General features: G+C 33.0%; 1 protein-coding gene across 1 annotated transcript; it reads right to left on the bottom strand.

Annotated features, from left to right (window-relative positions):
* Nucleotides 1-258: 258 nt before the first annotated feature.
* LOC127712601 (transcription intermediary factor 1-beta-like) lies at nt 259-8,814 on the bottom strand. Its single transcript, XM_052219119.1, has 2 exons — nt 8,753-8,814; nt 259-1,976 (listed from the first exon to the last, which is right to left on the bottom strand). The coding sequence occupies exon 2, from the start codon at nt 1,965-1,967 to the stop codon at nt 1,065-1,067; it is 903 nt and encodes a 300-aa protein (XP_052075079.1). The 5' UTR covers nt 1,968-1,976; nt 8,753-8,814; the 3' UTR covers nt 259-1,064.
* Between the last annotated feature and the right edge of the window lie 9,173 nt (nt 8,815-17,987).

Genomic DNA, 17,987 nt, shown 5'->3' with positions numbered 1-17,987 from the left:
TTCTTAATACCTTAAAGTCAAACTTAAGCGAAGACAATTGCCTTTTTTATTGTCGAAGTGACTTTGATTTTTCGGAAATCTTCAAAATGAAATTTCACACATCAGATCTGATAAGATACTAAAAATGTCGCAGGTAAATATGATCACTTTTTGATATACACTTTGTAGTGTCGATATATATTGTACTATTCTTCAATACGACACAAAGTTGCACGACTTAAAAATAAGAAACACCACACTTTATTTGAAATCGTCCTTTATTATAATCAATATATATATATATATATATAGTCTCACACCACCGATGATAAACTAATCAATATCTACAGTTGTATACAGACACGGACTTGCAACTGTTATTAATAACAAACAGTTGTGTAAAGTCATTGTTAAAACACATTCCATACGAATGGTTAATTCCATCGTCTTCGTTTAGCATTTCCTCACAGTTTTTCCCGTCTGATGACATTCTTTGTATTTTGTTGTTGAAGAAACCACCGTAATAAACGTTACTTTGTCTATCGCGTGTTACTCCCGCTGTACCTGAAACTTCCTTACTGTATACTAATGTTCCATCCATATTGATACATATGAGTTTGCCAGGACATCTAACGAAAATCTTATCATGACTATCTTCATATAAAATAAAGTCAATATAACCAGATCCTAGTTGAATTGTTTTTAGAAATTTTCCATTTGTGTCTAATGTTTTGATATTACCTTTACCACCAACGTAAACTCTGTCACGTCCAGCAGTGATACCATAACATGAAAATCCAACGTTAACTTTGTCGCCTTTTGTTATCTGTTTAGTATTGATGAATTGAATAGCGCTCTCTTCAGGCAAGGTAACAACAGCTCTGTCTGTACCAGGTATAACAGCAATGCTGTAAGGTTTAGCGGTTAATATAATCTCTGTCTCATAATCTTTACAGTCTCTGTAGACATACAGTCTCGGATTTAGATACGAATTATTAGTAAGGAGCAGCTTATTGTCCATCGTGATTGATAAATCGTTCAGAGCATATTTCAACTCAGTTTTTAGTGTCAGTTCCGTATCCTTTTCAAACCCAACAATCTTGTTTTGTTAGTTCTGTCCTGATCTGGGCCTGCTGAAATTTCTTGGATTTGTAATAAACTTGACACGGTTTTACAGTCTGTAACAGTGGGCCGAAATAATCAATCTCTATATATTTCTTTTCATCGAAGGTTATTTCGATTTCTTGTAAATTGGAAACGATCTGCGGAACTTTTGCTTCGTCGGTTTTTGTATTTGCAATTTGTTGATGTAAGGATATAAACAGCTGATTATTAGACCCATGATCTTTCAGAAAATCAATTTCGTTCTCATTTGATTTTAAACTTTCTAAAGCAGATAATACTTCTTCTTTTTGTTTGTTGATTTCTATCTCGTGTTTCCTTTGAAGAGATGACAGTTTGGCGTGAAGATCATGTTCTAGATTATCTATGTGTTTCAATAATCGAGATTTGACTTCACTGATCTGTTTTGTTATTAATGATTTACTTTTCATAAGTAATTGTAAGTTTGACTCTCTGTTATTGTATAACTCCTTTAATGTTGTAACCAGATGTTTTATGTCCTGCATTACGTTGGTGAACAGTGCAGATTGTTTAACATCCATCGAGGCATGTTCTAATGGCAGAACGTTTTCACATTTCCTGTGCTCCTTAGGAATACACGCTCTACAGCAAACGATCTCATGATCTGTGCAGTAATAATCCAAAAGCATGTCCAGATGGACGTTACAGGTTTTCTTCGCAAATATTGGAATATTGGAACCGATAGACGACAAATCGATAACATGATGAGATTTGAATGCTTTGAAACGAGTATGTGACGCAGCGCAGTCTTGGCAAAATCGCTCTTCACAGTCGGAACAATACAGTGTTGCTGATACTGATGAGTTGGCCTCAGTACACGGATCACAAAAACTCGCTGTAGCCATTTAAGTAGTCTGAAGAAAAAAAATTAATTTGTTATTGACGGAGTTTTACAACATTAAATATTTTACTTTCTTAATCTTAATATACAAAATCATTAAATGTCCCTTATGTCGCGTTTTAATAATTTCGAAGTGTTAATCAGTTTTCATATCAAGTATTATGAAAAAGCGGTATTTCAAAATCACAAATTGAAAACGCTTGATATTCTATTTAGCTAAAAGAAGAAGAAAATTGAGATTTACTTGGACAGATCAAACTTTAAATGACCATAGAAACAAATTTTTGCCAGCACAATCAATCTTTATACTTTCTTTAACATGTTAATTTAGAATTCCATTTTTCCATGTTCATAGCATTATCTTGAATTTCTTTCCTGTGCAACTTTATTTAAAAAAATTACTCTGCTTTACTATATTTCAAATTATGATTTTTCAATTATTGCTAGTTCTTATTTGTTGATAACTACCCAAATAACAATGTTATTACCTATATGTCCTATTATTATCAGAGATTGTTCGTTGAATATAAATATAGTGGTCCAAACACAAAATATAATTGATAGTTTTGTCCCACCCTCCTTTTTCTATATTTTGGAAAAGGATTGTGTTTTGATAAAACTCATACTTTTATGTAAACACTTGGATTCACAAGAGAAATTTATGTATCTTTAAGCTAGGCTACTTGCTAAACTTGATGAAAATAGCGTTTCAAGTGAGATTTTGGAATTCCTACATAAGTAAATACAAATTTCCTTCGAAATAATTGATACAATAAGAGATCCATTACAACATGAAAACTCATTGATAATTCGACAAAAAGCTATATTTTTACTATCAACCAGTTATAACATACATGTTCCATTTAATTTAGTCTTAAATAATGCAACAATTTAAACTTCAGGTTAAGTGTTAACTGTATGCATGCTGAATGACAAAAACAAAAGCTGAAATATTATATTGAAATACACGAGTTGGTTTCCCGTTATGGGATATCCGTTTCACAAATGATAACGGATATGTTCGTAATGTCGTAACTACAATCTCGTCCTCCTTTTCTGAATGTGACTTACCGAATTAAACTTATTACCGGGTTAGTACATTAGCAACACAAAGGGTGTCACATGTGGAGCAGTATCAGCTTACCCTTCCAGAGCACCTGAAATCACCCACAGTTTTTGGTCGGGTTCGTGTTGCTCAGTCTTTAGTTTTGAAGCTATTTTATGGCTAAAATCTGACACCATTATTTTTGTAACATAAAAAAATGAATGTAACATGACGACAAACAACAAATGTGATAAATTTTCTTCAAAATGGGTATGATTTCTAAAATTTGAATTTCACATGCCTTTAGTTTAAACATATTTTATTTTCTAAATATCAGCAAAATGGATGAGACACAAGTAAATCATACTTATGAAGTCTTCTCCATATTACAATACAAGTATATATACAATAATAACATTATGAGCATGCATGTAAAGCTAAAAAATACATTAAATATTATACGAACTATAAATAAAAAGAAAAAAAGAACAAGAAGAATGGAAAAGGAGGAAAAGAAAAAGAAGCAAATTATATTTTCTGTGATGTTGACTTAGGTTTGATGGTGATGATCATCCGTGCCGGTAGCAATAATATTTTATGAAGGTACTAGAAATCAGTTGGACCTTTTAATAAAATCTTGAACATGTTTGAAAATTAGGAGATTTTGTTCATTCGAAAGTTCAAGATCTCCGCAAGTTAATAGTTTAGTATCAATAATAAAGTTTTCAGTAAGCCAATTAAGATTGTTAAGTAAAATTTCTCTACATGTAGTGTATTTTGGGCAAACTAAAAGAAAATGATGACCATCCTCAATATCAGACCCACACTGACACGAAGGATCCAGTATAATGTTAGCTTTGAAAAGGTCAGAGTTCAAAAATGAAGCGGAACATCGCAATTGAGTTAAAATAATATTCAGTTTCCTCGGACCGTACATATAATACGGCGCAACTCTACTCTGAACACTTTCATTTTTCAATTCTCTCTTAAATTTAGATATAGAGTCGGTGTTTCGAATTTTTAAGTCAAGCTTATTCCATTCTCGTATTGTGGATGGAATAAAAGATTCAGTGGTAAGGGAAAGTCTACAAAATGGAACAATGATATTTTGACCGTTTCGCAACGGATAGTTGGTTGTACTTTCTATACTTGGGGGGACAAGATTACACAGGTACTGAGGTGCATGTTTTTTATTTATATTATAAAACATCTGTAATTTTCTTCTTCTTCGTCTTTCATATAAAGATTCCCAGCCAACCTCAGAGTACAGAGTATCAGTTTTAGTGAAGATTGGTAGACCTGTTACAATTCTTGCGGCTTCCAATTGCAAATTTTCTAATTTATTTGAATAACAGATCCCACAATTATCCCACACTTCCGTGGCATATTCAAAAATGGGTCTAATAAAAACTAGATAAAGTTTTTCTAAATTATTACGAGACAGTCGATATTTAAGTTTACGCAGAACATTAAGGTGTTTCTTTACACTTGTAATTATACTTTCAATATGATTGTTCCATTTTGCGTCACAACTAAAGGTAACTCCCAGGTGCTTATGCGATGTATTTATAGGGATAGTTTTATCATTTAGGGAAAAGTTGAGATCTGGTATCTCAATATTTGAAAATATCATAATTTCTGTTTTATCAGGATTAAATGACATAAGCCATTTAGTTGACCAAACATCCAGCTCTTTCAGGTCGCGGTCGATCACAGATTTAATCTGTTCACCATCGCTACCGGAATAACTGAATGAAGTGTCGTCTGCAAATAGCCTACACAGCGATGTAAGCTTATCAGCAATATCATTAATATATAAAACAAAGAGAAGAGGGCCTAAAACAGATCCCTGGGGTACACCTGCTGACACATTACAAAAGGAGGAAAACGAATTATTCAGTACTACTCTTTCTTTCCTGTCATGCAGATAATCTTCAAACCACTGTAATAAGGTTCCATCAATACCATAGGCTTTCAGTTTGTGAATAAGACCTCTATGCCAAATTTTGTCAAACGCTTTAGAGAAATCACAGAATACAAAACAGTTTATTTCTTTTTTTTCCAAAGAGTTTAAGATGCAGTTGTAAATTTCTAAAAGTTGATGGACGGTTGAATTTTGGGGAAGAAATCCGGATTGATATTCATAAATTAATTTGTTAGCGTGTAGATGATTATACAAGTGCTTAAAAACAACTCTTTCCATTACTTTTCCAACACAACTAATAAGAGAAATTGGTCTGTAATTTGAAGGCAAAGATGAATCCCCCTTTTTGAAAATAGGTATTAAATTAGCTATCTTCCAACTGGTTGGATATTTGCGTTCTCTTAAAGATTTATTGAATATAATGTTTAGCGGAACTGCAACCTTTTCCGGACATAACTTAAGCATTTTATGGCTGATCACGTCTGGGCCTGATGCCTTGTTCGGATCTAATATCTGGATAATATCTATGATTTCTTGTGTATTTATTTTGATTTCCAAAAATTTACTATCAGTTTTTGTTTTAAATTCGGGTAAATTTACATGTTCTTCATCAAGTTTTGAAATCATACTAAAATATTTGTTTAATAAGCTGCATTTTTCCTCATTTTCATATACGACATCGTTTAGTCCATTATTATTTATAATATTTTGGAGAGGGGGTATGTTGTCCGAATTTTTATTTGATTTAATCAACATTTTCATAAGTTTCCAATACGTTTTTGAGTTCTGGGAGTTTTCTAGTATAATACTGTCCAAATTTGTTTCAAACTTTTCTTTGGCTATTTTTTTCATATTATTTACTTTATTTCTCTGTTGCTTGTACCTCAAAATGTCATTTTCAGTCTTGGATTTAACTGCCTTTTTTCTTAATCGGTCTCGAATCCGAATTTCTCGTCTTATGTCGTTATTGAACCAGTGTTTGTCGTTATGTCTTACAGTTATTAGTTTAGTAGGGATACACTCTTTGGCTATTTTCAAAAATTCTATTGCAAATATTTCACACAACTCGTTGGTGTTTTTAGTGTGCGGAAGCACTGTGTTCCGGTCTATTTCATCTAACTTCTCCGCAAATTTTGATTTATCAGCCCTGTCATAGAGCCATATTTCTCTTTTAAAAGATTTAAAATCGGACATTGGACATTCGAGAAATGCAATAGGTGCATCATGATCACTAATATCGGATGGGGTTTTTAGAACATTAGAAAAGGAACATGTCATAGAGTCACTTATTATAATCGGATCTAGCAGAGTGCTACTATGGTCCGTTATTCTAGTAGGTAGCTTAATTACATTGGTTAGATTGAACAAATTTAATGTGTCAATCAGTTTGTTGTTGTGCGCTGTAAGTAAGTCAGAGTTCAAATCGCCCGTAATAACCATCCTCTCATTGACCTGTAATCCCATTCCGATTGCATGATTTAAACGTGTCCAGTAGTTATTATCTGAATTAGGCGATCGATAAGTGTGACATAATAAAAATGTTTGGCCTCTAACATGGATATTTACAAAAAGGGATTCATCGTCTATTGTTTCGAGTGCATTAATGCGTTTAAGTCCAATACCATCTTTAACATAGATAAGTAAACCACCACCAAAGCTATTTCTATCTTTTCTTACGATATTTGAAGAGAAAGAGTCTAGTTGTATGTTGTCATCAGCGATGTTGGGATCTAAGTGCGTTTCTGTTAATGTTACAATATCAAATTCGTCACAAAAATTATTTAGAAATGCTAGTTTATTTCTGACGGATCTAATGTTCAGACTACGAATGGAAATAAAATTTTCTGATGTATTTGTGTCGTTAAATGACGGTGTATTCGATTCGTTACGAAGATTTGGACCTGGGTTTGTTTCAACATTTCCAATTATGAGGACATGCCTTTCAGTTGTAGGAATAAAACCACTAATTTATAGCCCATGCTTTCAATGCTATTCTGGAATTTTGAACATTAATGGCTACTTTTTCTTAAGTGCAAAAAAGTGGCACTCATTTCATGTCAAAGCTATACCTCATCCTGACCTATTCCAAATTATTCAACATACCTTTAATTGAATATAAGAGCACACTGGTGCTCGGAAATTTGGCTGTACCAATACAGGTGCTTCTGATCTGCACAACAGGGCGAAGTTATTGTGCCCTCCAACTATAATTCCAAAACCTTTTCATTATGCAAAATAAAGTTTCCCCAAGGGTTTTACAGTGATTTGAAGTCCTTAAGCGTTCATCTGACATCAACTTTATCTAAAAATATTGACATTGTTACAGCTATGTGTAGGAATCATTTTGCTTAAAATATGTACTACTTTCTTATATGTTTTTATGACCGGGCCCGAATTAGTGGTTCTATACCTAATATGTTCAAAATACACAAATCTGAGATTTTTTATAATTTAAAAATTTTGCTCTCATATTTGAATAAGGCTTCAAACTTTCTGAATTACAACTTCATAAACTACCGAAATAATTAACTTTTGAGATATGTTTATTAACATTTAGCAATGATTCAAAAATAGGGACGAAAGATACAAGAAGGACATTCAAACTCATAGATTTAAAATAAACTGACAACGCCATGGCTAAAAAAGAAAAAGACAAACAGACAAATAATAGTACACAAGACACAACATAGAAAACTAAAGACTAAGCAACACGAACCCCACCAAAAATTGGGGGTGATCTCAGGTGCTCCTGCTCCACATGTGGCATCCTTTGTGTTGCTCATGTTATTACAAACCCTGTAAATAGTCAAATTCGGTAGGTCACATTCGTGAAAAGGGAACGGATTATAGTTACGACATAATGAACATATATAAGGAACATATCCGATATTATTAACATTTAGTAATGATTCAAGTATTCACAAACAAAATAAATACAGAACTATAACTTTCCCAGCAGCAAAACGAAATCCAAACGCAACACCCAAGAAAAATCGATTACCAAATCAAACTGATCTGTTTTTCTGTGCCTTTGTGAGAGCATCATGAATCGTTTCATTAACGTTTGTGATTTGGTACATTTGTAAAACTCAAGACTGTTTATTTAAAGTTTTTGCAAAATAACTAAATACCAGTTATCAGAAAAATACAGAAAACTGAAAAAATGCAAGAAACTAGATATTTTCTTAACCTTGCATTTGAAGTTTTCCTTTGAAGAATAATTGCCAAACCGAAAAAGACCGGGACTGGCATTTTACTTATCGCATAGTAATACAAATTTCCGATGTTCCGAGAACCACTGTCACAACATTTTGCCGTAAGTAAAACAAAAAGTTGTAATGCAACTTCACCTGCTGTGAACATACCAAATGCTACTAACCTTTTCCATTGCTGGCTAATAGATTTGGTAAGTTTCAATCGATTCGCACTTTTCAAACAGTGTATTTTATCTATATATTGATATAGCTATGTATAAAACAACATGAACAATGAGAGATACTTTTATATTCCCACTTTCACCGACGGATACATTTTTTGCCGTTTTAATTAAAAAATTATATTGTAGTACAATTAAAAGAATGTAAATATGAAAAGGAAATTGTAAATTTAAAATTTACTTTCGGTTTCAACATGTACAACTTTGTAGCCTATATATCTTCACATTGTGTCATCATGGTCATTACAATGTTGATAACATTAAAAAAACACCAAAGACTTGAAACCATACACCGTTTTTAGAAAACAAAATAATGACAGTGGCAGCTGTACAATTTTATAAGTTATAATAGTTTCTTGAAGACAACAGTTCGTACACACTTACCCGATTGAAGATGTCTGAACAAAGCTCAAGTTCGTTGTATGGAAAGCTGTATGAAACAAAGTATATTTCTTCCTGAATGGAAGTCATTAACGTAATATATTCAAAAAGTCCATGTGTTGTCTAATTAATACTGTCAATTTACAAACTATTAAAGTTACTTTGACCCATTATCAAATAATTATCTAACTACGAAGGGATGAAAAAGATATGGAAGCGCCGAGACTGTCACTTTCTAAAATTGTATCATTAGTCGTGATATATTATATATCAGGCTGCTTGCAGTGGCGGATCCAGAACTTTTTGTAAAGGGGGGGGGGGGGGGGGAGCTGACTGACCTAAGGGGGGCCGCTCCAGTCCCGCTTCAGTGATTCCCTATATAATCAACCAAATTTTTCCCACGAAAGGGGGGGGGGCTGGATCCGCCTATGGCTTGATTATTTCAGTGTAGTCTAGAATAAAATGCTGATACGTAGATGCCTTCTACTCTTAATTATGTTATAGTTAGCAGTACATAACCAGTCATCTATATACAAATTTAGATGAATTTGACAGCCACATTATTTGTGACGGTTTTACTTATTTCAATTAGTGTCTTTAATTCATAAGAGATGTACTTTAAGTTGTATTGTAATACTTTCTGACAATCTGAAATAAGATGTATAAGTCATTTCTTTTATTAATTTTCTCAATTCCATGTTATTTAGGATTCATTTAGTCACTGCCAGTTTCTAAAATTGGTTGAGAACATGTTGGCATGCTAACCAGTCCATGTATTCCTTTAATCGCTCAATGTTTTTATATTATATATAAAATATTTTCAATATTGGCAATTGTTATCAGTTTTTTCATCACGGTTATTTACAATCAAAGGTCAATTGAGTTCAGTTTAAAATATCTATCTAGATGCAATAGTCTGATCTGTAATGGAACCAATTTTGTCCTACTCCCGATTGTGACATTTTGAAAACACGGATATAAATACTTTATGATGGAAGGAAAAAATGGTATTCAAGATAAAATGTAAAATCCCAAAAATACTGAACTCCGAGGAAAATTCAAAATAGAAAGTCCCTAATCAAATAGCAAAATCCAAACGAAAGGATAAAAACTGTCATATTCATGACTTGGAACAGGCATTTTCTTATGTAGAAAATGGTGGATTAAATGGTGGATTAAACCTGGTTTTATAGCTAGCAAAACCTCTCATCAAACGAAAGGATAACAACTGTCATATTTCTGATTTGGACAGGCATTTTCTCATGTAGAAAATGGTGGATTAAACCTGGTTTTATAGCTAGCTAAACCTCTCATCAAACGAATGGATAACAACTGTCATATATAAAGGCAACAGTAGTATACCGCTATTCGAAATTTATAAATCGATTGAGAAAAAACAAATCCGGGTTACAAACTAAAACTGAGGTAACTTCAAATATATGAGGAGAACAACAACACCAACCGAAACTCAACACTAAAATGCAACACACACAGAAATGAACTATAATATAACAATGGCCATTTTCCTGACTTGGTACAGGAAATTATAAGAAAAATGGTGGGTTGAACCTGGTTTTGTGGCTAGCCAAACCTCCCGCTTTTATGGCAATGTTAAATATAACATTAAAATGACAAGATTACATGACAGGACTACAATACAAATAAATGGGAGAACATACAGGACAGAGACACACACAAATAATAGCTATCAAAAGTTACCAGGCTTATAATTTAATACGCCAGACGCGTTTTCGTCTACATAAGACCCATCAGTGACGCTCAGATCAAAAATGTTCGAAAGCCAAAACAAGTTCAAAGTTGAAGCGCATTGAGGACCAAAAGTTCCAAATACGGCTATGGTTATATGCCTGGGACAAGAAAATCCTTAGTATTTAGAATAATTCATACTTTTGCAAACAGTAAATATATAAAAATAACTATATAATAGATATATATGTTAACACCGATGTGGTGACTAACTACAGAAAAAAAACGCATACGTAAAGCAACCTAAATCAGCACATAAAAAAGGCACAGCCGAACAACGTATTATAAACCTGAATTCCAAAATGTTTTATGAAGGCTTAGATGTGAAAACATGAAAATATTTTTGTTTGTGTTATATGTATTTGTTATAGAAAGAATTTGGTTAAAAACTCCCAAAATGAATTCTGAATCAAATGAAATATGGTTTATATAGTTATCGTTTCAACTAATTTCCTTCAAAATTTTTTGACTGTAGATGCATGCAGTAATAAGTCTTGTGAAGTAGCCAGAGCAGATTTATTGAGACTTCCGTCATTCGAGGACTTGATCTAAATTCTAAGGCACTTATTTGATCTGCTGACAGAGAGCTCATGTAATTAAACAGTACAGTTAGAATATTGCACTATGTACATTTACTCATGCGTTTTATCTGTTATGGTCACTATTTAAGAAAAACCATCAATTATTTACGATTTACTTTACGATCTATTGTCTACATAGAAAAAAGAGGATGTGTCAGTACTTTATCACACTATATTTACCATTTTTGGTTCGTCTTATTTAGTTTATTCGTGGGTTTTTTTTTGGGGGGGGGGGGGGGGGGGGGGGTTGAAGGGGTCGAGTGCTGTGCATGGTTCACGCAAAATTTTCTACACAAAGCATTGACTCTTCTATACAATGATAGTAATTCATGGACTGCGCCCGTCTAGTAGTTGAAGTACAACCTTTGATAAAAGTGTGTGTCCATTTGTTAATTTGATGCTAAAACACATAACCATTGAAATGCAGATAACAGATGACTCTTGTAAAAAATTTGCAACACTCCCTGCAAATTTAACATAAACCCCTTGCAACAACTATCTAAAGAACATTTAAGTGGCATGCTACAAAGTCGAATGTTTGCCCTTTTCAAACAAACTCTCATTGTCCAATGTTAGTTAAGATATCCGTTATGGTTAACATACCTAGCAGAACCAAACTAATGTAATAATTTTTGTTCTCTCTTATTTTTACTTCAGATGTTAAGCAACAGAAGATTAATCAATCAAAATTGAATTCCATGTGTCGTTGATGGGTTATGTTCGTTATTGTTCTGTGGTTTGCATATTGTGTCGGCTGTTGTGTTGTTTTTGTGCGTTTCTCTGTTGTGGGTGTTCTTGTGTGTGTTTGTGATGTGTTTCTGACACGTAGTGATTCAGCGTTATTTTTTAACATTGTCATAAATCGGGAGGTTTGGCTGGCCATTAAACCAGATTCAGCCGACCATTTTTTCTTAAAATGTCCTGTACCAAGTCAGAATATAGCAGTTGTTATCAAATAGTTTGTTTCTATGTGTGTTCGCGTTTGTTTTTGTTGCATTTTGGTGTTCCTGTTGTTCCTTTGTTTTCCTCTTAAAGTTGGTGGGATTCCCTCGGTTTTGGTTTTAACTCGGAGTTGTTTTCTCTCAGTCAATTTATGACTTTTGAGCACCGATGTACTACTGTTGTCTTTATTCAGAGCTGTTAACAAAACGAAAAAAAATATCCTGCGTTGTTAAAACAAGGACACACTTCTCTTTATGTACTCTTTTGTCAAATGTGAACAAAATTACAGAAAATGAAAACAACTGTTTTTGTTATTTATTCGTTTTTATGGAAATCAGATTCCGAGTTACTATGTGATTTCATCACATGTGTATTACAAATGTTAATGCTTGCACTTGTATACCAATACGGATGTGATTAAGTAATTGATAACATAAAGTTTTGTGAAGTCATTGTTAAAACAAATTCCGTTAGAAAAGTTGACAATAAACTCATCATAGATACCAGGAATGAATTGTTTTTTTTATTTGCGCCAGACGCGCGTTTCGTCTACATAAGACTCATCAGTGACGCTCGAATAAAAAATAATCATCTTCTCTTCTCAGCGTTACCTCCCATTTTTACGATCTGATGACAGACTATGTATGTTTTTTTTTCTCGGAAATACTCCCACCATAATAGGTATAACACTGTCTGTCATTTGCTACGCCTTCTACAAATGTGCGGCATCCTTACTGTATACTAGTGTTCCACTTGAATTGACACATATGAGCTTGTTCCAACAATAAACTGGTTATGAATATTATCATATAATATAAAGTAAATCAGTAGAACCTGGTTTAATTGTTTTTAGAATTTTTCCATTGATGTGTAGTGGATTGATAATGCTACTCTTCAATGTAAAAAATTGAAAACAACACGTTTAATAATTTCATGTGTTCGAAGCGCTTTTCTGGATTTACCTTCATCTAATTGCGTCATTTTCAGTGGCAATAATACCATAACATTTATATTCAATTTTAATTTTGTTCAACTTCGTTATCTTTGTGGTGTTGGGATTTGTATAGGGATCTCATTAAGTTGTAACAACAGTTTTGTCTGCACAAAGATCAAGGGGGAAAAGGTGTAACATAATACATGAGGATACCACAATCATAAGTACAAAATGAAGTAGTTATATGCCATACCTAAATGCTTGTCAATTTTTTCAGGAATATGGTGTTTACGATAGATTTTTGAAAGTTTTTGTTAAATTTATTTCCAACTTTTCCAAATTCCGAACGATTTAGAGCTGGGTATTTTATGCAGGTACCTGTTTATTGTTGAATTGTTTATTCGCCTTTTTCAGGACTTTGTCAAATTGTCTGCCAATTTGTATAGAAAAAAGTTTTTAAAAAATCCAAACATACCAAACTTTAAAGGATAATTCAAAACGACAAGTCCTTTATAAAATAACAAAATCAAAAGCTCAAACACATCAAATGTAAGGAAAACAACTGCCGTATTCCTGACTTGGTACCTAATTAAACCTGGTTTTATAGCTAGCTTAAGCTCTAACTTATATTACAGTCATATAGATGTGTGAGCAAAACAAACATATTTCATTCTCAATTTGATAATAGGTAAAAATGTTTTTCTAATAACCTTCAATCTGGGAGCACATTTTCTATTAAAAGAGAGGCGAAAAATACCAAAGGGACATAAAAAAACTCATAAGTCGCAATAAACTTACAACGCCATGGCTAAAAAAAGAAAACGGACAGGCAATAGTTCACAAAATAGAACATAGAAAACTAAAGAGTGAGCAACACGAATACCACCAAAAAAGTAGATATCTACGGAAAAAATCATGAAAACATGAAAATATATCTAATAAAGTGACATAATTCATGACGTGTTTTAATCAATACTATGCATATTCTTCAATTTTAAATCATGCAATAACAGCAATATTCAATATGGTTATACTACTTTGTTTAAATTTTATCAAGTATTTGCATTTGTACACGACTACGGACTTGTAATTGTTAATAACAAACAGTTAAGTAAAGTCATTGTTAAAATACATTCCATACGGATTGTTAATGCCATCGTCTTTGTTCATCATTCCTTCACAGTTTTTTCCATCTGGTGACATGCTCTGTATGTTTTTGGTATTGTTGCAACCAAAATAAACGTTACCCTGTCTATCAAATTTTAATCCCCCTAAACGAGAAACCTTCCTACTGAATACTAGTGTTCCATCTAGTTTGACACAAGAGATTTCGCTTTGATGTCTAACAATAAACCGCTCGTGATTATCATCGTATGACAGAAAATAAATATCTGCATATCCATGTTGAATTGATTGTAGAATTGTCCCATTTGTTTCTAATGTTTTGATACTACCATTGTTACCACCAAGGTAAATTCTGTCACGTCTAGCACTTATAGCACGACATTCAAATCCAACGTTGACTTTGTCTTCCTTTATCATCTGTTTGGTGTTTATAAATTGTATAGACGTCTCCTTAGGAAGGGTAACAACCGCTCTGTTTGAACAAGGTATAACGGCAACACCTCTAGGATCAGATGTAAATGTTATCTCTCCCTCGTAATCTTTACACTCTCTGTAGACACAGAGTTTCGGATCTGATCCGCTATAATTAGTCAAGAGAAGTTTATTATCCTCTGTGATTGATACATCTATAAGATTATATGTGGCATTGAATTTAAGATTTAAACCAGTGTCCTTTTCAAACCTAAGGATACGATGGGTAGTTTCTGCCATAATCTGGGCCTGCTGAAATTTCAATGATTTGTATTGAACTTGACACGGTTTAACATTCTCTAACAATGATCCAAAAAATTTCATCTTTACATTTTTGTATTCATCTAAAGATATATCGACTTCTTGTGAACTGGAAATCATCTGCTGAACGTTGTCTGCTGTGATTTGGACATCTGATACTTGTTTACGCAAGGCTATAAATAACTGATTATTCGAGCCACAATCTTTCAAGACCTCTATTTCATTTTCCTTTGATTTTAAGATCTCTATCATCTGTAATATTTCATCCTTTTGTTTGTTGATTCCAGTTTCGTGTTTAAGTTGAAAGGACGAAAGCGTGGAATGGAGATCAAGTTCAAGTTTATCTATTTGCTTCAATATAATTGGAATTTTAATTCACTAATTTGCTTGGTTAGTGCTAATTTAGACTTTGCAATTGATTCTAAGTTCGACTGCCTGTTATCGTTAAATTTATTTAATGTTGCAAGAAGGTGTTTAATTTCCAGTATAACGTCGGTATAAAGCGCAGACGTTTTCACATTTTTAGAGGCAAGCTCTAATGGTAGAATATTTTGGCATGTCCTGTGGTCATTGGGAATGCATGCTCTACAGCAAATGATATCATGATCTGTGCAATAATAATCAAGGAGTAATTCCATATGGATGTTGCAGCTTTTCCTCACAGGGATTGGAATCTTGTAACCGACAGACGACAAATCGATTACGTGATGTGATTTGAAATCTTTGAACCGGTCATGTGATTCAGCGCAGTTTGAACAGACCCTTTCTTCACAGTCGGAACAATACTTTGTTGCTTGTAACGTTTTATTTTCTGCAAAACATGGACCACATACACCAGCTGTAGCCATTGCTGTATCTGAATAAAAGAAATATTTTTGAGTCATTCTACAAACATGACCAAAACAAAATGACTTTCCATTTATTCCTGAAAGAATCAAGATTTTCGTGTAATCATGGCATTTTTTTAAAAACAGTGTTGGCACTATACTTTATTAAAAGAAAACGATGTAAAATGTGAGATACGGTTATCATAAATTTCATTAAGCACATTATGTCAAATCTGGTAATATAGCATAGTAAAATATGAACATTCCCCGACAAAATAATGAATTTAGTCATCTCTTCTTTTAGGATAAATAGTAAAAATACTTATTGGCATGTAGTTACAATGGTGTTAGTAACAATTTTTATTCCCCCTTATTAGGACAAATTTTAGTTCTAGGTCGATGCCACTGCTTGTTGGTGTGTCGTTCCGAAAGGTATCAGCTTCCCAGTAGTCAGCACTTTTGTATTGACATGAAATATATCTGATTTGTTTATTTTTTCTGTAAAATTATTGGTTTTAAAATTTTGAATAATCCAAAACATTGGAAGGTTTTTTTACCCCGAGGTTAGGATTGCCAAAGCATAATTTGGCACAACTTTTTGAATTTTGTTTTTCTCGTTTATTTGTGTTTCGTGATCTTCAGTTTTTTTATTTGAATTTCCAACTGTTTTGATGCGAGTGCAAACAAAACGTGCGGTTAGCGGTAAAAATATTAAGTCTGGTACTATGAAATCGTTTATTTAATACAAGTCAGTGAAGTGTTAAATATAGGTTAGAGTGGTAAACATGTTTGCCAGATTCAACTTTATTTCACCAGAGGCATATTTACACCAATTCACATTGATGTGGCTCACTTAGTATCTTGGATCTGAACAACAAATGAAAGTCATTAAATCACTAAAAGATAGATGACATTCTTTTTGTGATAAATTTTCTTACACTAAATTTGAATTTTTATGTTATTTATTTTTATATAAGTTAGGACAATAAATTGTAAGTGTGAGTGACCGACGGTCAGATAACTATTACTTTACTAAGAACTTATAAATTGTGTACGCCAGACACGCGTTATATCTAAAACAAAACATCATCAGTGACGCTAGAATCAAAAGAGTTAAAAAGTCAAATCAGGTAGGAAGTTAATAACCATTTCGGACCAACCAATGCGAAAGGTTTTGTCAAATACTGCTAAGGTCATCTATTCCTATGGTCGAAAATTCTTAGTTTTTCGAATGATTTTAAATTTTGTTAAAAATATGACCATATAAATGACATGTCATTTCAACATATAAGTGCTGACTACTGGACTCGTGATTCCCTCGGAGAGGAGAACACCACCACAAGTAGCATAGACTTATGCAGTGATTGTAGAAATGCCAGGCTTATGCTTATGTACGCCAGATGCGTATTTTATCTTCAAAAGACTCATCAGTGGTGATCTAATCAAATAAATCAAAAGGCTAAATCAAGTGCGAAGTTGAAGAGCATTAAGATCCATAACTGTTCAAGCTTTTGCCAAATACAGTTAGGTAATTTATTTCTTGGCAAGAAAATCCTTAGTATTTCGTACAACTCAAAGTTTTGTGAACAGATGAGGTTGATCAGCTGTATGTATTTCATCAGATAGCATTTTTTTATACTTTGCCCAAATGTAGACGTTACCATGCTTGGTTCATTAATATAATAGATAGTAGTGGTTACCGTGATATTGATCAATTTACACGCCTGGCAAAATTGCCAAAATTTGCAAGGATAATTCATGAAAAAAAAACACTTTTTGTGAATAAAAAAAAGAAGAGGCTCTCAAGAGCCTGAATCGCTCACCTGTATTTCAGAGGAGAAGATTTTTAAATGTTAGCAAACTTGATGAACAAATTGTGTAAAATTGTCTTTAAAGGGCAATAACTCCTTAAGGGGTCAATTGACAATTATGGTCATTTAACTTTTTTGTAGATCTTACTTTGCTGAACATTATTGCTGTTTACAGTTTATATATATCTATAATAATATTCAAAATAATAACAAAAAACTGCAAAAAAATTTTAAAAATACCAATTCGGTGGCAGCAAACCAACAATGGGTTGTTCGATTCGTCTGAAAATTTCAGAGCTGATAGATCTTGACCAATTTAACAATTTCACCCAATGTCAGATTTGCTCTAAAAGATTTAGTTTTTGAGATATAAGCCAAAAACTGCATTTGACCCCTATGTTCTATTTTTAGCCATGGCGGCCATGTTTGTCGATGGATCAAAACTTCGGATACAATTTATAAACTAGATACCCTAAGGAACATTTAGTTATAGTTTGAAGGTATTTGGCCCAGTAGTTT

Source organism: Mytilus californianus, unplaced genomic scaffold, assembly GCF_021869535.1.
Source record: "Mytilus californianus isolate M0D057914Y unplaced genomic scaffold, xbMytCali1.0.p SCAF_8, whole genome shotgun sequence".
In the NCBI taxonomy this organism is placed as follows: domain Eukaryota; kingdom Metazoa; phylum Mollusca; class Bivalvia; order Mytilida; family Mytilidae; genus Mytilus; species Mytilus californianus.
The sequence above is the reverse complement of the archived record's forward strand: the minus strand, read 5'-3'. Positions and strand labels throughout refer to the sequence as shown.